Below are 25,382 nucleotides of genomic sequence, written 5' to 3'. Positions count from 1 at the left end.
TGTTGTCCAGTGCACATGGATCATTCTCCAAGATAGACCACATTTTAGGTCACAAAGTAAGTCTTGATAAATTTAAAAAGATGGAAATCTTACAAAGTAGTTTCTCTGACCTCAGCATATTAAAATGGAGTGAAGCTAGAAATCAATAACAGGAAAAAAAAAAACTGGAAAATACATAAACATATGAAAATTGAGCAACACACTATTAAACTACCAATGAGTCAAGGAAAAAATCACACATTTTTTAGAGTCAAATGAAAATGAAAGCACAACATACCAAGATGTGGGGATACAGCAAAGGAAGTACTCAGAGGGAAACTTATAGCAAGAATTGCCTATATAAAAAAAAGAATGAAGATCTCAAATTAACAGCTTGACTTGACAACTCCAGGAACTATAAAGACAAGAGCAAACTAAGCCTAAACTCACTAGAAGAAAGGAAATAACAAAGATCAGAGCATAAATAAATAAAATCAAAAACAGAAAAACAACAGAAAGAATCAATAAAACCAGAATCTGGTTCTTTGAAAAGATCAGTAAAATTGACAAATCTTTAGCTAGATCGACAAAGAAAAGAAAAAATGCAAATAACCAAAATAGAAAATGAAAGAAAAGACTTTACAACTGCCCCAGTAGAAATAAAAGGAATTATAACAGAATATTATGAATAACTGTATGACAACAAACTGGATAACTTAGATGAAATGGACAAATTCTTAGAAGCACACAACCTGCCTAAATTGGTTCAAGAGGAAATAGAAAGTCTTAACAACCCGTAACAAGTAAAGAGATTGCATCAGTGATCAAAAACTTCCCAACAACAAAAAAAGCCTTGGACCAGATGGCTTCACCAAACATTTAGAGACATTGACACCATTGCTGTTTAAACTCTTTCAAAAGATAGAGAAGAAAGTAATAGTACCTAATTCATTCTATGAGACAACCTTGACTCCAAAACCAGGCAAAGACACCACAAAAAAGGAAAACTATAGGTCAATACTCTTGTGAATATTGATGCAAAAATCGTAAACAAAATACTAGTGAAAGAATCCAGCAGCATATTAAAAGAGTCATAAACCTGGAATTTATTCCAGGAGTGCAGGAATGGTTCAACATTAGAAAATCAATCAATGTAATACACCACATCAATAAAACAAAGGAAAAGAACCACATGATCATGTCTACGGATGCAGAAAAAGCATTTGATAAAATCCAACACCCTTCTTGATTAAAACCCTAAAGATAATTGGAATAGAATGGAAATCCCTCAATATAATTCAGGGCATATGTGAAAAGCTAACACCCAACATTATACTTAATGGAGAAGACTGAAAGCTTTCTCCATGAAGTCCAGAATAAGACAAGGGTGCCCACTGTCACCACTTCTATTCAATATCGTATTAGAAGTCCTACCCAGAGCAAGAAGACAAGAAAAAGAAATAAAAGGTATCCAGGTTGGAAAAAAAGAAGTAAAATTATCTCTATTCACAAATGATGTGATCCTATATATAGAAAATCCCAAAGAGTCCACAAGTAAACTTCTAGAGCTAATACAAGAATTTAGCAAAGTTGCTGGGTACAAGGTCAACAAATAAAAACCAGTTGGGTTTCTACATACCAGCAATGAGAAATCTGAAAGGGAAATTAGAATACCATCAAAGAGATAAATCTAAGCAGGGACTAGAGGACTTATACAATGGAAATTATAAAACACCACTGAAAGAGATTAAAAAAAACCAAACCCACCGCTGTCAAGTCGATTCCGACTCATAGCGACCCTATAGGACAGAGTAGAACTGTCCCATAGAGTTTCCAAGGAGCACCTGGTGGATTTGAACTGCCAACTTCTTGATTAGTAGCCGTAGCACTTAACCACTACTCCACCAGGGTTTCCAAAAGACATTAAAGAAGACTTAAATAAATGGAAAGATGTTCCATATTCATGGATTCGAAGACTTAATATTGTTAAGATGTTGATACTACCCAAAGCAATCTATAGATTCAACGCAATCCTGAAAAAATTCCAACAGCCTTCTTTACAGAAATAAAAAACTCAATTCTCAACTTTATATGGCATGGCAAGAGGTCCCAAATAGCTTAAACAATGTTGAAAGAGAAGAACAAAGTAGGAAGACTCACATGTCCTGATTTTAAAGCATACTGTACAGGTATGTACCAAAATAGCTTGGTAATTATGGCAATGGTATAACAATAGACACACAGACTAATGGAATAGAATTGAGAGTCCAGAAATAAACCCACGCATCTATGGTCAAGTAATTTTTGACAAGGGTGCTAAAACCATTTGAAGGGAAAAGAAAAGTCTCTTCAATAAATGGTGTTGGGAAAATTGAATTCCCACATGCAGGAAAATGAAACAGGATCCATGCCTCATAGCATACATAAAACAGAATGGATTAAAAACCTAATTGTGCAAACTAAAATCATAAAATTCTTAGAAGAACAAGCAGGGGCAACGCTGTCAGGCCTAGTTTTCAACAATGGATTATCTGCTATAATAACAAAGCACGAACAGCAAAGACAAAATAAATCGAACCTTACAAAAATTAAAAACTTTTGCTCATCAAAAGACTTTACCAAAAAAGTGAAAAGACAAGCTACCAACTGGGAGAATATCTCTGGGAGTCATACTTACAACAAGAATCTAATAACCTATATATATGCATATGTCAGAAATCCTGGTGGTATAGTGGTTAAGTGCTATGGCTGTTAACCAAGAGGTCGGCAGTTCAAATCCGTCAGGCTGTCCTTGGAAACTCTATGAGGCAGTTCTACCCTGTCCTATAGGTTTGCTCTGAGTCGGAATCAACTCGACGGCAGTGGGTTTGGTTTTTTGGTTTACGTATATATACAAAACTTTGACAACTTAACAACAACAACAAAAAACCCAATCATAAAATGGGCAAAGGACTTGAATAGACATTTCACCAAAGAGGATATTAAATGGCCACCAAACACATGAAAAAATGCTCAGTGTCATTAGTCAACAGAGATGCAAATCAAAACCACAATGAGGTATCATTTCTGTCTTAGTCATCTGGTGCTGCTACAACAGAAATAACACAGAGGATGGCTTTAACAAAGACAAGTTTGTTCTCTCACAGTCCAGTAGGCTAGTAGTAGTGCAAATTCAGGGTGTAAGCTCCAGGGGAAGGCTTTCTTCTCTCTGGAGAGAAGGTCATTGTCATCAATCTTCCCCTGGTCTAGGAGTTTCTCAGCTCAGGGACCCTGGGTCCAAAGGATGCACTATTCTCCTGGCTCTTGCTTCTGGGTGATATGAGATCCTCCTGTCTCTCTGCTGGCTTCTCTCTTTTATATCTCAATAAAGATTGGCTTAGAACACCAACGACACTAGGTAATTACGAGCCCAAGAGATAGAAAGGGCCACATAAACCAGAGACTACATCAGCCTGAGATCAGAAGAGCTAGATGGTGCCCAGCTACAACCGATGACTGCCCTAACAGTGAACACAACAGAGAACCCCTGAGAAAGCAGGAGAGCAGTGGGATGCAGACCCAAATTCTCGTAAAAAGACCAGACTTAATGGTCTGACTGAGACTGGAAGGACCTTGATGGTGATGGCCCCCAGACCTTCTGTTGGCCCAGGACAGGAACCATTCCTGAAGCCAACTCTTCAGACATGGATTGGACTGGACAATGGGTTGGAGAGGGATGCTGGTGAGGAGTGAGCTTCTTGGATCAGGTGGATGCTTGAAACTATGTTGGCATCTCCTGCCTGGAAGGGAGATGAGAGGGTGGAGGGGGTTAGAAGTTGGTGAAATGGACAGGAAAAGAGAGAGTGGAGGGAGGGAGTGGGCTGTCTTATTAGGGGGAGAGTAATTGGGAGTGTGTAGCAAGGTGTATACGGGTTTTTGTGCGAGAGGCTGACTTGATTTGTAAACTTTCACTTAAATCACGATAAAAATTAAAAAAAAAAAGATTGGCTCAAGACACAATCTAATCTTGTAGATCTCATCAGCATAACTGCTACTAATTCCATCTCATTAACATCACCGTGATAGGATTTGCAACACAAAGGAAAATCACACCAGATGACAACGTGGTGAACAATCACACAGTACTGGGAATCGTGGCTTAGCCACATTGATACATATATTTTTGGGGACACAATTCAATCCATGACACCCTCCCACTAGGATGGCTAGCCCTGGTGATAGAGTGGTTAAGAGCTACAGGGGCTGACCAAAAAGTCAGCAATTGGAATCCACCATTCACTCCTTGGAAACCCTATGAGGCAGTTCTACTCTGTCCAATAGGGTCTCTATGAGTTAGAATCAACTTGACAGAAACAAGTTTGGTTTTTTTGTTTGTTTGTTTGTTTAGGACAGCTTAGATTAAAAAAAAAACAGAAAATAAATGTTGGTAAGGATGTTGGGGAAACTGGAACCCTTATCCACTGCTGGTGGGAATGCAAAATGGTACAGCCGTTGTGGAAAACCGTGTAGCAGAAGTGTCATATGACATAGCAATTCCACTCCTAGGTATACATTTAAAAGATTTAAAAGCAGAGACTCAAAAGGAGACTTGTGTACCAATGTTCACTGCGACACTATTCACAATAGCCAAAAGGCGGAAACAACCTAAATTCCCATCGACAGATGAGTAGATAAACAAAGTTTGGTACGTACTCACAATGGCATAGTACTCAGCCAGTAGGAGAAATGAAGTCTTGATGCACGCTACAGTACAGATGGAGCTTGAAGACATTATGCTGAGCGAAATAAGCCAGTCACAAAAGGACAAATATTGTATGACCTCACTTATGTGAAAAGACAAGAAAAGGCAAATGTACAGAGACAAAAGTTTATTAGAGGTTACCAGGGGAGGAAGGGAGGGGGGAAAGGGGTGTTAACAGTGATGGAAAAATTGCATCGATTAAGGGTATTGCACAGCTGATTATTGTAATCGCTGTCAACAAGTTGTACACCTGTAAAACACTGAATTAGCAAAGGTGTGTGATATAGATACTTTCAACAATGACAAAAAGAAAAAAAAAAAGAGTAGCTACTGAGGCTGCTTATGTACAACCAAACACCTCATGGGATTTTGTTCCTTGGTTCGGAGGTTTAGGGTCATTGTTTCATGGGACATCCCAGTTAATTGGCCTAATAACGTATTTAGTGCTTCTGTTCTACCTCCTGGGAACCCTGGTGGCGTAGTGGTTAAGTGCGACGGCTGCTAACCATAAAGGTTGGCAGTTCGAATCTGCCAGGCACTCCTTGGAAACTCTATGGGCCGGTTCTATCCTGTCCTATAGGGCCTCTATGAGTCGGAATTGACTCAGTGGCAGTGGGTTTGGTTTTTTTGGTTTGGTTCTACCTCCTAGTTTGTTGCGTAGTGCCTGGAGTCTTAAAAGCTTACATGCAGCCGTCCAAAGCACAACAACTGATCTGTATTCACCTAAAGCAACAGAGAAAGCAGAGTCAGGAATAGGAAGAGGATACAGATGTGTGGCTAATTGCCTCCATGAACAACTGCCTCCTTTGCCATGAGACCAGAAGAACTGAATGGTGCCCTGCTACCATTACTGAACATTTTGATCAAAGATTCCATAGAAGAATCCTGATCAAAAGGGGGAAAATACAGAACATAATTTCAAATCCTCATAGACTCTAGACTTTTTGGAGCCATGGAGGGTGGATGAATCCCTAAAACTACAGCCCTGAGGTAATCTTTAAACCTTAAACCAAAAATATCCCCTGAAGTCATCTTAAAACTGAACAATATTTTAGCTTAACTAATAAAAAAGACCTGCCTTGAGCATTATGCTTTTTTAAGAACTATCTACATGGGATCAACAACGGCAAGTCGAAAGATAAGACAGGAACCTTAGGGCGTAGTGAGTTTATGCTACTGTGGAAGGAGCAGCTCAGGAAAGGAGGGTGAGAATGGGTGCACAACTCAAAGAATGTAATCAATGTCACTAAATTGTACATGTTGTTGTTGTCGTTAGGTGCCGTCGAGTCGGTTCTGACTCATAGCAACCCTGTGTACAACTAAATGAAACACTGCCGGGTCATTGTTAAGCTTGAGCTCATTGCTGCGGCACACTGTTAAACCACCAATGGGTCAAGGAAGAACCCTGTCCACCGTGGGTGACCCTGCTGGTAGTTGAGATACCGGTGGCATAGCTTCCAGCATCACAGCAACACGCAAGCCACCACCACAGTATGACAAACTGACAGATGTGTGGGGAGACTGTATATGTGGAAACTGTTGAATTGGTATGTGTTTTTTTATGTATAATCTCAACAACAACAAAATAAATAAAACTTAGGAAAAAAAAAGGGTGGGTGTTATGCCCCAGAATTTTTAATACCCAGTGAAGTCATTATTCATGAATGAAAGCTACTGGAAAGCATCCTCAAATCTGCAAAGGCTTAGAAATATGCCACCCACATGCGCTTCTGGGGAAGAAAAATATCTTTGCAGAAGTACTTGAGTTGACTGAAAAATGAGCCAACATAAGGGACTTGTGAATTGCAAACTCGTGGTCTCAAAGGTCAGCAATAAGCATCGGAATTGGTTAGAATACACATTCGGTGTCATACCTGCTGTGTCATTATAAAACAGTGCAGATGACAAAAATAATGATTGAAGGCGATCCTACATAATAGAAAACTTAATAATTCGTAAGAATATAAATATTTCAAAATGATGGACCAAATGAATAAAATCAGTTACTAAAACAATTTCACTGGAATCACACCACAAAGTGCCCTTACTGGCTGTTAAACTGTGTTTGAAGGGTCACGTGTCCACTTGCTTGTGTTTTACCATAATCTCCTGAACCTTACTCCAGTAGTAAATTTTTACACTCAATAAATATTTATAAATCCTTTTCAAAATCTACTTGTCCACACCAACTCTTTAAGAATGGCCAGCCAGCCCTCCCCATTTTATGAACGCCATTGCCATATAACTCCTGCCCTGCCTTTTCTGCCAAACTACACCCATAGTTTCCATTTTCTACTCTTCGATTCTCTTTTTAAAAGTTCCCAGGCATCTTCCTGCCAAACCCAGTTAGCTTTCCCTATTCACTCACTGGGCTAAAGGGCCTCGTCCTTCACTCCCAGCTCTAATATTCTACAGGTTATGGACTGAAGTCTCCTGAACCGCTACCTCCTTTTTCTCACCGTAGAGTCGCTGGATGGCACAAATGCTTAAGTGCTGGGTCACCAACTGAAAAGGCTGGAGGTTCAAGTCCAACCAGAGTCAGCTTGGAAGACAGTCTGGCATTCTACTTCCAAAAACTCAGCCACTGAAAAACCTGTGGAGTACAGTTCTACTCTGACACACATGGGGTCACCATGAGTTGGTCTCCACTCAACAATTGGTTTGGTTTATTTTTGGTTTTCTCCCCTCAATCTGCCATCATTCCTAACTCATGCAGCTAAGACAGTCTTTCTCTGAGCATCCTCACTGCCTGTGAGGCCCACGCTCTCCCATAACTTTAACCACTGACCTGCCTCTCACCTGTCCTCCACTATTTTGTCCCATTTACAGGGTAACTCAAAGTGAGACCTCCTGTTCCCTCTCATGTCAAACTCAAGAGATCCACAATGGGATTAATTTTCTTCCCAGAACCATGTCCAAGTCACTCAAGCTAAGTGTTATTAATTGAACTGTGTCCCCCCAAAATGTGTATTAACTTGCCTAGGCCATGATTCTCAGTATTGTGTGGTTGTCCACCATTTTGTCATCTGATGTGATTTTCCTACGTGTTGTAAATCCTACCTCTATGATGTTAATGAGGCAGGATTAGAAGCAGCTATGTTAATGAGGTGGGACTCAATTTACAAAATTAGGTTTTGTCTTAAGCCGATCTCTTTCGCGATATGAAAGAGAAAATCCATCGGAGAGACAGAGGGACCACCTATCACCAAGAACAAAAATCAGAAGAATAGTGAGTTTCTTTAGGCCTGTGGTCCCTGTGCCAATTTTCCCCCTAAACCAGGGGAAAATTGATGACAAGGACCTTCCGCCAGAGCTAACAGAGAGAGAAACCCTTCCCCTGGAGCTGGCGCCCTGAATTCGGACTTCTAGCCTCTTAGACTGTGAGAGAATAAACTTTTCTTTGTTAAAGCCATCCACTTGTGGTATTTCTGTTATAGCAGCACTAGATGACTAAGACACTAAAAATCTAGGAACCATTTTCATTCTTCCCTCCCTTTAATCTCTTGGCACCAAGTTCTGCCATTCCTTTTTTGAAATGTCTCTTGTGTTCTCTCCATCACCATAGCAACCAGTCTTCTCACATCATGCCTTATCCTCCTCGCTCTTTTATCCTCATCTCTTCTGCCTGCGAACAGTGCAGGCTCAGGGCGTGCCTTCTGCTGGCCAAGAGCAGATATCAAACCCCAGCTCCTGTTGCCTTGAGTTCAGACTCTTCTGAGAGGCCTTGTCTCTCAGCAGGCAGGAGAGGGCAGAAATTAAGAATGCAGCCACCGGACTCTGGAAACCTGTGTTCTAGTCCTGACTCTGCTTATTACTGACCACAGGGCCTTGAGCAAACGATCTTATATCTCTAAGTCTCCATTTCCTCATCCGCAAAACGAGGATAATAGTTATTACCAGTCACTGTCGATTCGATTCCCACTCACAGCAACCGACCCCATGTGTGTCGGAGCGAAACAATGCTCCACAGGGTTTTCAATTGCTGTGACCTTTCAGAAGCAGGCTGACAGGCCTTTCTTCCAAGGTGCCTCTGGGTGGACTTGAACCACCAACCTTTCAGTTAGTATCTGAGTACTTTAATATTTCCACCACCTAGGAGGCCTAACAACTGACTGACCCTATGTGTGTCGGAGAAGAACAGTGCTCCATAGGGTTTTCAGTGGCTGATATTTCAGAAACTAGATTGCCAAGCCTTTTTTCTGAGGCACTTCTGGGTAGATTCGAACAGCCAACCTTTCGGTTTGCACCACCCAGGAATTCCTACTACTTCATAAGGTTATTCTAAGGTTTAAGTACAGCGCTGGGTTTAAGATGCTCAGGCCAGCACCTGCACAGACAAGTGGTCAGCAGCATCCCCGTGTGGCCTCTCCCCAGCAGTGCCCAACTTCCTTTTTAATCCTTACCCTCCTGAGGATACTCCAGCCTTGGGTCAGCTCAGCCCTCCCTGGACTCATCCTCCTCTGAGCTCCAATAGCTCTAAACTCTCTGAGAGTACTTTCCTCAAGGCAGAACTTCAGCCTAAATGTCTCCCAGGACCTCAGCACAAGTTCAGGCCATGAGCAGTTCCCAGGTCTCTTGCTCTGTAACAGTCTCTTAGCTGTTTTGTTTTTATGTGTGTGTGTGTGTGTGTTGGAAACCCTGGTGGCGTAGTGGTTAAGTGCTATGGCTGCTAACCAAGAGGTCAGCAGTTCAAATCCTCCAGGCGTTCCTTGGAAACTCTGTGGGACAGTTCCACTCTTCCCTGTAGGGTCGCTATGAGTCAGAATTCACTCAGCGGCAGCGGGTTTCTTTGGTGTGTGTGTTTTATTGCTACCCTACAGCTTACCCTTTCTTGAATTTAAAAATCTATTTTCCTCATCTTGCTCCCACAATGGGTCTACTTATTCTTGAGAAATCAGGCTCCAGCTGAGGGAGAAGCAGCGGGGGAGAAGTGATTGGGGTCAAAAACCTGTCCCAGGTCCCCCAATATGTGAGCCAGTTATGATGATCAAACAGCCTAAAGTTTCACAAAAGCCTTTTTTTGTTTAGGAGTTCCTAGGTGGTAGCTCAGCTGCTAACTGAAAAGTTGGGGGCTCCAGTCCATCCAGGGCACCTCGGAAGAAAGGCCTGGTGATCTACTTCTGAAAAAGCAGCCACTGAAAACCCCGTGGAGCACAGTTCTGCTCAGACACACATGGGGTAGCCCTGAGTTGGAATCGGCCAGACGGGAACTAGTTTTCTCTTTGTTTTGGCCCTAACATAGGAGAGCAGCCCAGAGCGGACAAAGCTGAGTGGAGTAGGGGGAGAAAAGAGAAGGAGGGTTTGGGAAAGTAGGTGTTATTAGTAAGTTATTCAATTCTCTCCCTGTAGGATTTCCTGTTAATTCACTCAAAGTAATGTAATTATCTTAGGTATTTTGAAAAACGTCTTTATTTCAAAATAAGGAAGCTGGGGTTTTAGAAATCACACTTGGTGTGTTCAGAGGTAAAGTTACCAAGCACCGTGCGCTCGGTCCTCTAAGATGGAGATTTCAACACAGCAAGCTGCCTGGCAGATTGCCTCAGCCGCCTGTCTCCTGTTTTGATTTCTATCTTGTGACTATTAGAACAACAACAACAACAAATTCCAAAGAATTTAACATCTTACCAGGTGATACTCACCACTGGACTTCAAATATACTTGGTTCATTGAAACGGGGGGGAGGGGGGTGGGGAGGAGATCTCAAGACCTTTCTAAAGATGATTCAGGGCCCAGACTGCCAGAGCCCAGGGGTGGCTGGGCAGCTGTCAGGAATTCTTTGTCTTTCCCTCTCTGCGCGCTCGGGAAAACCTGACCGGCACTGGCTTCAACAGATCAAAGAAATATGGGAGGCACGAGGGGAGCTCTGTCAGAAGCCAGCGTGACTTGGCATGCAGCTATAGAAACAGAAGGTGTGCACTTCAGAAGCAAAGAAATCAGGTCGAACAACTTCCCCTTTCTTTGGCGGAATGATTGAAACACAGTAAGCCTGGCAAAGCAACAGGACATTTCAATGGTTCAGCTGCTAACGGAAAGGTCAGCAGTTCAAATCCACCAGCCACTCCTTGGAAACTCTATGGAGCAGTTCTACTCTGTCCTATAGAGTCGCTACGAGTCGGGATTGAGTCGATGGCAACGGGTTTGGCTTTTTATTTTTCTGATGTTCTTAGAAGTGAGGATGGGGAGACTTTGGCTCACTTAATTTGGACACGCCTTCAGGAAAGTCCAGCGGCTAGAAAAGGATATCATGGTTGGTAAAGCAGTGGGTCAGCAAAAACGAGGGAAGCTCTCCATGAGACAGATCAACACAATAGCTGAAACAATGAGCTCAAACATACCAATCCTAGAGTCACACCAAGCCCCAAAACTGAATGGTGTCCTGGTGCACATTCCCCCCCAACTAATCGAGTCCTCCCCTCGTGTTTCCAAAGAACTGATGACCAGGCCATCCTGGTTTGGAGCAACATGAGTCCAAGTCAAACATGCTCTTTATTGTTTTCAAGATGAGTTGTTCAAAAATGCCAAGTGCATGCTAAAAAGAAAAAAAAAAAAAGAATCCACAACACCCAAGATTAAAGTAAACGTAGATTCAGTCTATCATACCCATTTCTTTATTCAACTATCGGCCAGCTTGCCTACCTCAAAAAGGCCTTATTTAAAGGTGCACATTGTTACTCTGACATCCCCTATGTTATAGCTCACTCCATTTTTACCAAAGAAGATAAATCAAGCTGTAAACACACTAAGGCACCTAGTCAAGAAATCCAAAGGAATCCTAACGTCTGAGTTAACCTACCCTTAACAACAACAACAACAACAACAAAAAAGACCAAACCCATTGCCGTTGAGTAGATTTCAACTCATAGCAACCCTCTAGGACAGAGTAGAACTGCCCCATAGGGTTTCCAAGGAATGCCTGGTGGATTTGAGTTGCTGACCTTTTGATTAGCAGCCGTAGCTCTTAACCACTATGCTACCAGGGTTCCTATAACCCACCCTTAAGCCACTATGAACAAACTTTGGTAAATTAAGAAAAATTATTTTATAACAAAATTTCTTTTTGTAATGAAAATAACTTCCGAGTCTAGAAAGGTTACTTCATATTAGGCAGTCTGTCGTGACATGTCAGAATCAACTCGATGGCAACTGGTTAGTGAAGTTAAACATTTATTGGGTGGTGTAAACAGTTAACGTGCTTGGCTAACCAAAAGGTTGGAACTTGAGTCCACCCAAAGGTACCTTGGAAGAAAGGCCAGGCGATCTACTTCCAAAAAAACCAGCTATTGAAAACCCTGTGGAGTGCAGTTCTATTCTAACACACACGGGGTCACCATGAGTCTGAACCAACTTGATGGCAGCTGGTTTTCTCTAAACCTTGGCTGATGATCTCTCTCCACAGTGTGGCTTGGTGGGAGGAACTGGCCCTCAGGAGCACTCACCTATCCTCGAAGCACACGGTGCACTTCCAGGCGTGGGTCTTCCTCAGGAAAACGCGGCATTGGGCACACACGCGGTAGCTGCAGCCCCGGCACACAGCGCCCCGGTTCAGCAGGAGCCCCAGAGCCCTCTGGCACCGGGCACAGGACTTCTCTCTGTAGTCTTGGTTTGTGCTCTTCGCCCCCTTCCACCGGAGGTGCTGCAGGTGAGTTTTCAGTTTCCTGTGGACATAGATTTGAATGATTAGATGGGATTGAATGGAAGCACAGGCCCCAGAAATACTCCTAAAAGGCCATGAACCCTAATAGTATCGTCCATGGGAAGAGAAAGGGCTTTGGCATCAACACCCCTGGGTTCCAACAATGGCCATGGGACCTCAGGGAGCTGAGACTCAGCTCAGAGGTGAAATGGAGATAAGAAGGCCTTACCTCACAAGGTTGTAGTGAGGATTAAATGGCAAAGCATAAATAAAATGCCTGGCACAGAGGAGATGGCTGCTAATTTCACTCTAGGTTCATTCCTTTGTGGCCAAAACAAACAAAAAACCAAACCCATTGCTGTTGAGTCAATTCTGACTCCTAGTGGCCCTATAAGACAGAGTAGAAGTGCCCCACAGAGTTTCCAAGGAACGGGTGGTGGATTCGAACTGCCAACCCTTTGGTTAGCAGCTGCAGCTCTTAACCACTATGACACCAGGGTTTCCCTTGTGCCCAAAGGGGACCATAATAGCAAGCAAGATGAAAAAACAAGGAAAGGAAATCAATTTTAATATACAAGGCACGGAAAAATCTGTAAATAGACGTCATATATTTCTCCCGTTGTTACACGTTACCCAATAAAATCACTGAACTGATGTTATGCTTTTGCTACTGTTTTCTGATGGGTGTTCAGTACCCTTCCAACCCCTATTTCTCCTCGACAACAACTGTAATGCAAAGGGACATGGCATTGACCCCAAGATGGTGTCACTAACCAGAACACTCTTTTATGAAATGTCCTTGTTACCTACTTTTATAAAAGGAGCCCTGGTGGTGCGATGGTTAAGCTCTTGGCTGTTAATCGAAAGATTGGCAGTTGGAAACCATCCAGTGGCTCCACATGAGAAAGGCCTGTCAATCTGCTTCTGTAAATATTACAGCCTAGGAAACTCTATGGGGCAGTTCTACTTGGTCATGTGGGGTCACCGTAAGTCGGAATTGACTCGATGGCACCCAATGACACCACCTACTTTTTTTAAGAGAGAGGAGTCAACTCCAACAAACATGCTTACATCAGATATATGGTCTAAAAATTACCTTTCAGTGTTGGCCCTAAAATCAGCACCCTGTGGAGCAAAACTCCCTCACCACCGTGTCCGTGTTACTCTGCTGATATTCAAAATGGCGTCTCTAAATCACCAAAAAGCCTTGGTCACCAAGGAAGATTCCACTTTTGCTCACTTTATTCTATTGTTTGGTAGAAGAAGCTGCATAAGTGCATTTGGAGAGCTTTGGAATAACAAGGGAGGCTAGAAAGAGAGTGTTGTAGCTTCTGGTTAATCAGAAACCTTCCCTCATTCCTCAAGGGTTTGGTTATCCAAAGTTATATTTTTCACGTGTATGTGGTTTTTTTTTTTTTTTGAGCAGACTGCAAAAGAGTTCTACCATTAGAAGTAAAGTGAAACGACAACACCTATTGCATCTACGTCTTTTCTCAGGCCCCACGCCCTCCTAGAATGGACAAAGGGAGCAGCATATTTAAAGCTGGGTCTCCACTCCAACGAGGACCCTGTTCCACACCCCAGTGCACAGGCCCCGTGCTGCCTATTCAGTGTTAACTGCTATCACAGGGCTTGGCAGCACAGAGACAGACAGGAAGGAGCTCCCTGTTGACACATCAGCCAGGGAACAGGCTGAGCAGGTTCATATTTCAAGTCCCTCTTTCCTAGGAGCAGGCTGGGGAGCAAACACCAGGAAAGAAAAAAGGGCAATGGGTTCCACTGCATTTGCTGTTTCTAAGGGGTTTGCTTCTCCTCTGAGCCCTCAGGTACCACCTGAAATACGGTAGGAGAATCCTTAACCCCAGACCTTTTCCTTGACAGTCTAAAAGCCTCCCTTGAGTTACCCCGCAAAGTAGGCAGACAGACAAGCAGACAGACAGACAGCAAACTCATTACAAAAAGCACCATTTTGTGTACATGTGAAGGGTGCTGCAAAAGCAAACAATTTGTTACATACATATTTACCACAATAAAAAAAATTCTCTTATTAATTCCCTGTCACTGATAAAGGGATTTTCTTTTTCTGGCTAAAATCTCAGAAACAAAGTTACTAACAAAGGAGCGCTGGTGGTACGATGGTTAAGTGCTCGGCTGCTAACCAAAAGGTTGGCAGTTCAAACCTATCCAGCGGCTCTGCAGGAAAAAGACCTGGTGATCTGTTTCTGTTAAGATTAGAGCCTGGAAAACCCTGGGGGACAGTTTTAATATCACATGGGGTCGCTATGAGTCGGAGTCAACTCCGTGGCACACAACAACAAGCACTCACTAACACACGCTAGTTATTATATTGAATCTTGGAATAAATTTTGTTGAGTAAAAAAATACAAAAGGCACCATTTTAAGTAAATAACAAGAGCTGCTTCGTTTTTCCTTCTTCCTACGTACAGAGCAAAGGTACTCTCCACCCAAAGCCCACTTGGGGTTTCTCGGATCCGGAGACCGCATGAGCCAAGCAGTAGAAAACACCAAGCAGAAAAAGCCAGAACCCAAGAATGACAGCCTTTGGGGTGACAGCATACCGTATCCTCTCCTCCTCTACGTTCTGGACCTCCTGGTCCCGGTACAGGACCTGGAGGATGACCTCGCGCTCCAGGTCCTTGAGGGAATTCAGATTTACTTCTTGGGCCATTTTCTCTCCTTTGCCGAGATGCCGAGTTTGAAGAGTCACTTCAGCCACCCGGAGCTTCTTTCCTGCTGGTGGGCCCCAAGCGGCCGGCGGTTCAGAGCAGCAAGCCCGGTTCTTTGAAGGGCTCTTCTCCTATTTCATTGGTGACCAGGTTTTGGTTGTGCTGCTTCTTTTTCTTTTTTTTTTTTTTTTTTTTAACTATGTCCTACTCCTCAGGAGAAGAAAGCCCCAAGAGGCTGTCCCCTGTTGGAGTCATGGCTTCTGGAGCCTCCAGGCCACCTGCAGAGCGTGGTCACTTGAGCTGTGACATCTGTTTACTCAAACGCGTATCTCTTTTCTGAGGTTTTGCCAGGGATTGTTATAAAGCAGAAACGGCTCCTCACAGATAATTTCTGCAAAGCAGAAGCAACCCCCAGTCGGAGGGGGCTTGCAAACAGCAATGGGAAGAGGTCAGTGACTCTGTGAGCTGATCTTCCCTTTCAAATGTCGTCAAGTCAGCAGTCATGACAATCAAAGGCTCATCGTGTTCAACTACCTGTAGAAAAGACAACAGAAACAGTGTCAGTTTCCCTGGCGTGAGTCTCTCTGCGGCACTGCTTCTGAAAGGGCAGGATGCTCTACGCAGAGATATGTTTGCATTTTCTGCCTGGGGGATGATGAAAGAATTTAAATTTTATAGAATGTATTAACCCATTCCTCCTGAGTTGATTCTGTCTCATAATGACCCTGTGATAAGTAAACAAAATTTATTGAATTTTTTATAATTTTACCAGCCTCAAACTTCCAAACCTGTGTTTTCCTAATACGAAGCCTGTGTCTTCAGAAGTAAGCGGTATAAAGGTCTATCATTAGTGGAAACCGTGCTAACTGAAAGTCCGTTAGAGGAGCGATGTTCTTAACTGTTAGCTATTATTTTTACAATTAATTTAAAACTAAAAAATTATTTAATCATCTAGGGGGTATGAAGTGGCATGGCCATAACCTCAACCTATCAATTATTCATGGCGGTTAATAGTTTTCATGGACAGTGTGATGCATCAGGTCTTGTTTCTGTTTGCTGCTACTTTGAAAGGTAGTGCATCCACCCTCCCTGCTAGATTTCCATCTATGATGCTGGGCAACATGACTTCCTATCGGTTCCTCCCCCCAACCTAATATAAACCCAAGAAGATGGCAGTGACTTGATTAGAGAGCAGATAGGTGCCTATCAGTGAAATGCAGAAAATGTAAAAGATCACATCAATATACTTTCTATAAGGCCATCTTTGTGATAAAATCGGTGTGAATCCCTGAAAATGATACTTCCCCTCAGTGCATTAGAGGGTAAGCTTCCTTTGTTGACCTTCAACAGAAATCCCCATTATATTAATTAATGATCCATAGCAGGTTAGAGAACAAGACGTTAAAAGAGTCCTAAGGTATCAATATCATCAGTCAGAACAAGGCCAGGGGCTGACTGTGGAACAGACCATCAATTGTTCATATGCAAATCCAAGCTGAAGCTGAAGAAAAAACAAGTCCAAAAGAGCCAAAGTACCTGAATTTAGAGACCATCTCAAGAATAGATTTGACTCATTGAACACTAATAACCAAAGACCAGATGAGTTGTGGGATGACATCAAGGATATCATACAAGAAGAAAGCAAGAGGTCATTAAAAAGATAGGAAAGAAAGAAAAGACCTAAATGGATGTCACAAGAGACTCTGAAGCTTTCTTTTGAACGTCGAGTAGCTAAAGCAAATGGAAGAAATGATGAAGTAAAAGAGCTGAACAGAAGATTTCAAATGGTGGCTCTAGAAGACAAAGTATTATAATGAAATGTGCAAAGACCTGGAGATAGAAAACCAAAAGGGAAGTGCACCTTTGGCATTTCTCAAGCTGAAAGAATTAAAGAAAAAATTCAAGTCTTGAGTTGCAATATTGAAGGATTCTATGCTGAAAATATTAAATGAAGCAGGAAGCATCAGAAGAAGATGGAAAGCAATGGATGAATGGATAAATAATGGTATATTCACACAATGGAATACTATGCATCGATAAAGAACAGTGATGAATCTGTGAAACATTCATAGCATGGAGGAATCTGGAAGGCATTATGCTGAGTGAAATAAGTCAGTTGCCAAAGGACAAATATTGTATGAGACCACTATTATAAGAGCTCAAGAAATAGTTTAAACAGAAGAAAATACTCTTTGATGGTTATGAGAATGGGGAAAGAAGGAGGGAGAAGGGTATTCACTAATTAGATAGTAGACAAGAACTACTTTAAGTGAAGGGAAAGACAACACACAATACAGGAGAGGCCAGCACAAGTGGACTAAACCAAAAGCAAAGAAGTTTCCTAGATAAACTGAATGCTTCAAAGACCAGCGTAGCAGGGGCAGAGTTCTGGAGACCATGATTTCAGGGAACATCTAGGTCAATTGGCATAATAAAATCTATTAAGAAAACATTCTGCATCCCACTTTGGAGGGTGGAGTCTGGGGTCTTAAACACTAGCAAGTGGCCATCTAAGATGCATCAATGGGTCTCAGCCCATAGGGAGCAAAAGAGAATGAAGAACACCAAAGACACGAGGTAATTAGAAGCCCAAGAGACAGAAAGGGCCACATAAATCAGAGACTACGTCAGCCTGAGACCAGAAGAACTAGATGGTTCCCAGCTATAGCCAACGACTGCCCTGACAGAGAACACAACAGAGAATCCCTGATGGAGCAGGAGAGCAGTGGGATGCAGACCTCAAATGCTTGTAAAAAGACCGGACTTAATGGTCTGACTGAGACTAGAAGGACCCCAGAGGTCACGGTCCCCGGACCTTCTGTTAGCCCAAGACTGGAACCATTCCCAAAGCCAACTCTTCAGTCAGGGATTGGACTGGACTATAAGATAGAAAATGACACTTGTGAGCAGTGAGTTTCTTGGCTCAAGTAGACACATGAGAATAAGGGGAAGCTCCTGCCTAGAGGGGAGGTGAGAAGGCAGAGGGGGACAGAAGCTGGCTGAATGGACACGGGAATACAACGTGGACAGAAGGAGTATGCTGTCTCATTGGGGGAGAACAACTAGGAGTATATAGTAAGGTATATATAAATTTTTGTATGAGAGACTGACTTGACTTGTAAACTTTCACTTGAAGCACAATAAAAAAAAAAAAAGAAGAAGAAGATCGAAGGAATACACAGAGTCACTATGCCAAAAAGAACTGGTCCATATTCAAACATTTCAGGAGGTAGCATATAATCAGGAACTGATGGTACTGAAGGAAGAGGTCCAAGCTGCACCAAAGGCACTGGAAAAATCAAGGCTCCAGGAATTGATGGAACACTAATTGAGATGTTTCAACAAATGGATGTAGCACTGGAAGTGCTCGCTCATCTATGCCAATACATTTGGAAGACAGCTACGTAGCCAGCCAAGTGGAAGAGATTCATATTTACCACCTATTCCAAAGAAAGGTGATCCAACAGAATGCAGAAATTATCAAACAATATCATTAATATCACACTCAAGTAAAATTTTGCTGGTGATCATTCAAAAGTGGCTGCAGCAGTATATCAACAGGGAACTGCCAGAAATTCAAGCTGGATTCAGAAGAGGAAGTGGGACCAGGGATATCATTGCTGATGTCAGATGGATCCTGGCTGAAAGCAGAGAATACCAGAAAGTGTTGACCTGTAGATATGCAAAGGCATTTGACTATGTGGATCATAACAAATTACGGATAACATTGAGAAGAATGGGAATTCCGGAACACTTATTTGTGCTCGTAAGGAACGTGTACATAGATCAAGAGGCAATCGTTTGAACGGAACAAGGGGATACTGCATAGTTTAAAGTCAGAAAAGGTGTGTGTCAAGGTTGTATCCTTTCACCATACTCATTCAATCTGTATGGTCAGCAAATAATACGAGAAGCTGGACTATATGAAGAAGAACAGGGAATCACTATTGGAGGAAGACTCATTAACAACCTGCGTTACGCAGAAGACACAACCTTGCTTGCTGAAGGCGAGGAGAACTTGAAGCACTTACTGATGAAGATCAAAGACCACAGCCTTTAGTATGGATTACACCTCAACATAAAGAAAATCCTCACAACTGGACCAATAAGCAACATCATGATAAATGGAGAAAAGATTGAAGTTGTCAAGGATTTCATTTTTCTTGGGTCCGCAATCAACACCCATGGAAGCAGCAGTCAAGAAATCAAATGACACATTGCACTGGGCAAGTCGGCTGCAAAAGACCTCTTTAAAGTGCTGAAAAGCAAAGATGTCACCTTGAAGACTAATACGCGTCATGGTGTTTTCAATCGCCTCAAATGCATGTGAAAGCCGGATGATGAATAAGGAAGGCCAAAGAAGAGTTGATGCTTTTGAATTGTGGTGTTGGCGAAGAATATTGAAGATGCGACAGACTGCCAAAAGAATGAACAAACCTGTCTTGGAAGAAGTATGACCAGAATGCTCCTTGGAAGCAAGGATGGCCAGGCTACGTCTCACATACTTTGGACATGTTATCAGCAGGGATCAATCGCTGGAGAAAGACATCATGTTTGGTACATTAAAGGGTCAGTGGAAAAGAGGAAGACCTTCGACAAGATGGGTTGACACAGTGGCTGCAACAATGGGCTGAAACATAACAATGATTGTGAGAATGGTGCAGGACTGGGCAGTGTTGTGTTGTGTTGTGTTGTACATAGGGTTTCTATGAGTCAGAACTGACTCGATGGCACCTAACAACAACGACAACATGGGTAAGTAAAGCCTTCTATTGCTAAATTGAAATCTACTTTTTTTTTTTTTCTTTTAGAGGTCTTTTCACCTGTGATGTAGATGGTGGGTTCAAACTGCTGACCTTTGGGTTAGCACTTAAATGCTTAACCACTGTGCCATTAGGGCTCCTTGTGTTGGGGATAGGTTATATTATATATGAATTTTATTTTAGCATTTAAAGAGGCAAATTACAAAATATTTCCTATAAAGAGTGAGTATTGGGTCTCCTAGGTTTAAATCAGATGACCCGATAATCTCTAAGGTCACTTACAAATCAATTTATGTAATTTTCTTGCTCAATTTTCAATATATTATTGGGCTTGTAGGGGGCTGAGAGCAGAGGGAGATAGGGGATTGATTGCTTGGTTTTGTTCGTTTGATTGTGAGTTTGTGCAATAAATTCCAGGTCTTGTTCCCAGGTTATAACTGAGTACTCAGAGTCCCACCTTCAATAGGAGTGGTCTGAATTATTTCAACCACATCTTGTCAATGCTCTTGAGAAAACTCTGGTGTCCTTTCTGCTCTTTATCTCTTTAGCCTGGCATTCGAATTGTTAAAAGTCTTATGTCAACTACCAACTTGCAGAATCTAGTCTGCATTTCCATCTTCCAAATCAGTCAAAAATGACTCACTAAAACTATTCTTAGCTCAAAATCTGTTTACTCAAGATAAGGTGCCCCCAGGCTTGTGGTGAAAATTTATTTTTATTTTTTAAAGTTTTTTTAGTAAGCTTCTTCCTAGTAAATAGAGGTTTCCTTGGGTGACAGGTAGAGTTAGTAAGTTAGCCAACGAGACCATGGTAAATACCAAGAAAGTCAGAGGCAATTCTTTCCACCTCACAGTTAATGGAGGATAAAGTGCATATACACAGACTTGACTTCTGAGCACCCATACTCATAGGAAAAAAATCTGTTGGATTATTGTACACATTCTTCAATATAAGGATTAAAAATAAACTTCTCTCTGGGATGCTTTTAATTTGTATAATGGTTTGGAGTAGAATGTGGAGGTGGTAAAAGAATTACATTAAACCTACAAAATTAGTTTGTATGTCCCTTGCACAAGTCCAGGTGTTACCACACCATGGCAGGTATGTGATCTATGCCCTTCTAAGGTGACAGAGCAAGGTCAGAGAATGATATTTTTAACAGTCACAAAATGGGTAATATCGACAGTTTGTAGGTGGTCAAGAACTGGCTGTACCCATGAACTTGGCCAACAGAGACAGCTGCAGGCAACCAACAAGAGCAGTGGTGATGTTACTAATGGAATCCTGACTAAGAGGAAGGGGAGTGAACGGAGAGACAGGAAAATCTTCATGGCAAAGGTGACTTTGGCTGTGCCTGGGAGGAGAAGGGGAGCTGGCCTGGGGAATGGGAAGGAGAATACATCTCTAGGGTGAGGAACAGCATTCTTAAAAATATAGAGGTAGGAACATGTCTTTCTTCTACCAGGAGAGTAATCCAGGTTCTCCATTACCTATAAACAAATTCTAAAGTACTAACTAGCCCTTGAAGAATATTGAATATACCATGGACTTCCAGAAGAACGAACAAATCTGTCTTGGAAAAAGTACAGCCAGAACGCTTAGAAACAAGGATGGTGAGACTTCATCTTTTGTACTTTGGACATGTTATTAGGAGGGATCAGTCCCTGGAGAAGGGACATCATGCTTGGTAAAGCAGAGGGTCAGTGAAAAAGAGGAAGACCCTCAAGGAGATAGATTGACACAGTGGCTGCAACAATGGGCTCAGGCATAACAACGACTATGATGTTGGGGCAGGACCAGGCTGGGTTTCGTTCTGTCATACATTGGGATGCTAAGAGTCGGAACCTACTCAACGGCACCTAACAACAACAACTAACTCTTCCTGATCTGGCCTCTTCCCATTTCTCCATCCTGGATCTTCACAAAATGTTCCCGTGTTCTCAGTCTTGCACTGTTACATGAACTCACTATGCACTTTTTCATTTCCATGCATTTGTTCCTGCTATTCCTTCTGCCTCATGAAATCTCACTTATTCTGAGGAAATTGAGAAGAACAGGGTTTGGAGCCTGACTCTCTGGGTGAGTAGCTCTGTTCTGCCACTTAGTAGCCATTGTGAGTTACTTAGGTTCCCTGGTTCTTAATCTCCTTGTCAATAAAACGGAGAGTTACAGTACCTACCTCATAGGTTGTTATGAGGGTTAAATGTGTTCGTACATACAAAATATTTAGAACACAGTGCCCAGCACATAATCTATACTCCATAAATGTTAGCTGTTATTACTACTAGTAGTTATTATAGCTAGTAGTAGTATTAATATCATCAGTGTTATTACTAATCCTTCAAGGTCCAGATCAATTGCTACCTAATTTAGGAAGCCTTGTCCCTACTTACAGTCAAAATTAACTGCTCCTTCATCTTTAACCATTTCTACTTTGTATATTTCTCTATTGTGGCTCTGCTTTCATTTAGGCATGCACCAGAGTGAATATTTCCATCGTAGTGGTGACACTGGATTTTAGTGATCCCCTACCACCCAGAAAGTAGATACTTAATGTTTGGCTTGACTTGAGAAACAGAGTGAGTATCGCAACACGTAGGTTTGCTTGCCTCAAGCAGGAAGCATGAGTTTAAGCAGAGTCGGAAGTAAGGAGGGTCAGGTGAGAACTCACTTGGGAAAGCTTGTGTCTTCAGAAATCTGAGGACAGGAATATCTGAGTGATTCCAGAATTTGAGGAGCAAACAAAAATTATTTTGATGATCTCATGCAGAAATTCACAATCTCCTAGTTTGAAGAATGAGATCTCCTAGGTTCTTTTCCTATGGTGATATTTATTCAGTCATCTTCTCATTGACTCAACAGTCTTCACTCGTACTATGTCCTGGGCACTAGGGTCAGGCTCTGTCCTTGTCCACCTAGAACTTAGAGCCTAGTCACCTAACTCCTTTTCCTCTCACATTTCTGTCATGATGACTACCGTTGTTTTACAAAAGTCCACCTAGCCTTCTAATTTTATTCTTTATAATTCAAAACTACCCACAGCATTCCTTTGAAGAAAGAATCTCATACAGCCACTTAGAGAAACTCCCCACACAACACAATTTCATCTCAGCATTGGTTTTGGGGTCAGAGAAACCAGTGTCAAATTCCAATTCTTTGATTTCTTAGCTGTGTGCTCTTGGGCCAGTTAATTAACCTCCATGAAACCCACTCTCCATACCTGTGAAATGGAGAAAACCAATTCCTGCTTCCCAGGGTTGCCTTGGGAGCTAAATGAGATCCTCCAAGTAAAGGCCTAGAGCAATAGCTGGAGCAAAGTAAGCGGTGATTAAGAGCTTCAGAACAGAGGTGCCTGGCATATTTAGGGTGGCTGGCCTAGAAGCAGGCCAGACCCCATTTTTTTTGCAAGCTCCTGCTTCTGCATTTCTGAGAATGTGACTTCTATTTCTTCCCTTTCATATGCACATGGACTTGGGCCTCTGGCTGGGCGGAACCAACAGACCCTTGCTCCAGTAACAATTATCTTGTTTAAATGACCTGGCTTTTGCCCCAAAGCCACTCTTAGCAAATAAGGGTGGGTGTCTGCTGTGATTGTAGGAGACTGAGTTTACCCAGGAAGCTGTGTGCAGGAGCCCTAAAATCAGGGTGCTTGACCAAAGTAAAGTGGCTGGTCTGGGCCTGAGTTCAGACTCCGTCTTGACTCAGGCTAACTTATTTAACAGTCAGTGACCTTGGTACAGAGTTAAAAGCCTGTGACTAAGAAACCATTTTCTCTTTGAGCTAAGGGAATGTTCTGCCACTAGCACACTTAAATACATAACAAAGGATTGCCCCTGCAACCATCAAACTCTTAGGCAGACTTAAGTATGAAACAAAAGAAACGTTTTTAATGTTGTTAAGGGAGGGTCTTGACACAAGGAGTCCCTTCAGAAGTCCTCTGGAAATATTTAAGATAATTACCTTGTAGCAGCCCTGTAAAACTCCCTTAGTCATGTATTCAAACTAACCAATCCAAATAGCCCACATTCGTGTTTCCAACCAATCACTGTAAAGCCCTCGCCTCAAGTTGCCCTGCCTCCTGATCTTGCACCTTCCAATCAGAATACGGCAACCTTGTTCCTGGTTTCCATCTTATATCTGTCCACAAGAAGCAGCCACCCCTAGGATTCGTTGGTCTTCACTCTGTGTGGGCTAATGTCTCCCCATTCAAATGTTTCTTATGGTTTCAATAAATCTCTTTGTTTCACTTTAACAGAGTCTGAGAGTTTTACTCTAGGACATCAGGGACTCAAAAAGCTATCTTTACCCTCCCCTTCAGGAAGGCGAAAAAGTAGGGGAACTAAGTAATTTCTCTAGGGCTGGTAGAGATCTGGGCAGCAGTATGGGGCAGGGAAAAACAAATAAACAAACAAGTTTGTTCCCCTCAAAAATCCCAGGACTGTACTTAATCTGCGTATTTCCATCTTGTCTTTACCCAGTCACACTGCATCCCAGTGGAATGTTGGCACGCAGACAAACACAGTTTGCTTATGCCATTCGGTGCATCCATTTAACAGCCTTGATTTTATTGGCCTTCTGTGCCAAGCACATGCCAGGTACTAAGGAAATAAAAACACTTGAGACCCAATCTCACTTCCAAGCATACATTCCTACCAGATGTGTTGGGAGGCCTAAAATTATGTGTGCCTTGACATCTGGTGAAATTGGGAAGGCCTCCAATGGCCTAACCATAGGGTCCCCTCCCTACTCTGCTCCTACAGATAAGAGCCCCTAGCCAGACCCTCCTTATCACAGGGACCAAACACAGTTCCTAGTTATCTCTGAGCAGTGGGCTTCAGTTTCCTGCCAGCCCACAGAATTGCTCAAGCCAATCTCATCCTCCCACAGGAACCAGGGGGCACCCTATCCACTTGATACTACAAAGTCTGCCTCCCACAGCCCCTGCTCATTCACTCTGTCCCCGAATGTAAGCCATGTGTGGTCGTGTGTGCTGTGCAGTGCCCTCCTCCCCCAGACTGTGAGTACATGTGATTAATAAATGGCTATCAGTCTCATCTGTCCAGTGTCTGGTGTCAGGCGTTTGGCCATTCCTAGAGCTGCGTCTGACATGCTTTGGACATATTGTCAGAAGGGATCAGTCCCTGGAGAAGGACACCATGCTTGGCAAAGTACAGGGTCAGCAGAAAAGAGGAAGACCCTCAACGAGGTGGGTTGACACAGTGGCTGCAACAATGAGCTCAAGCATAGCAACACTTTTAAGGATGGCACAGGACCGGGCAGTGTTCTACTCTGTTGTACATAGGGTCGCTATGAGCTGGAACCGACTCGACGGCACCTAACAACAAAAACAAGAACCTGTGGATGGGGTAGAGAGGAGGCAGTCAAAATACCTGAAGATGGACACATGGACAAATAAATTATAACACAGGACAATGAGTATGAATATGCAAGGATCTACAGGAGAAGGAGAATGCTCAGAGTACGGCACCATTCTCTCCACACGGAGAGAGGAGAAAGGGCTGCAAAGGCCAGTAAAAGCTGTCTAGGGGAGAAAGGTGGGACAACTTTAGCCAGAGGAA

At 42.6% G+C, this 25,382-nt stretch overlaps 1 protein-coding gene across 3 annotated transcripts in view; it reads right to left on the bottom strand.

Annotated features, from left to right (window-relative positions):
• The window catches only part of SYTL3 (synaptotagmin like 3), a 112,421-nt gene that overhangs the window by 82,719 nt on the left and 4,320 nt on the right, over window positions 1-25,382 (bottom strand). For all 3 annotated transcript variants that reach the window (XM_049904701.1, XM_049904718.1, XM_049904710.1), the window contains 2 exons: window positions 14,933-15,574; window positions 12,157-12,375 (listed from right to left, as the gene is read on the bottom strand). In XM_049904701.1, the coding sequence (XP_049760658.1) occupies window positions 12,157-12,375; window positions 14,933-15,042 (329 nt within the window). In that variant the 5' untranslated portion in view covers window positions 15,043-15,574. The remainder of the gene's footprint in view (window positions 1-12,156; window positions 12,376-14,932; window positions 15,575-25,382) is intronic.

This window comes from Elephas maximus, chromosome 1, assembly GCF_024166365.1.
Source record: "Elephas maximus indicus isolate mEleMax1 chromosome 1, mEleMax1 primary haplotype, whole genome shotgun sequence".
Classification (NCBI taxonomy): domain Eukaryota; kingdom Metazoa; phylum Chordata; class Mammalia; order Proboscidea; family Elephantidae; genus Elephas; species Elephas maximus.
The sequence above is the reverse complement of the archived record's forward strand: the minus strand, read 5'-3'. Positions and strand labels throughout refer to the sequence as shown.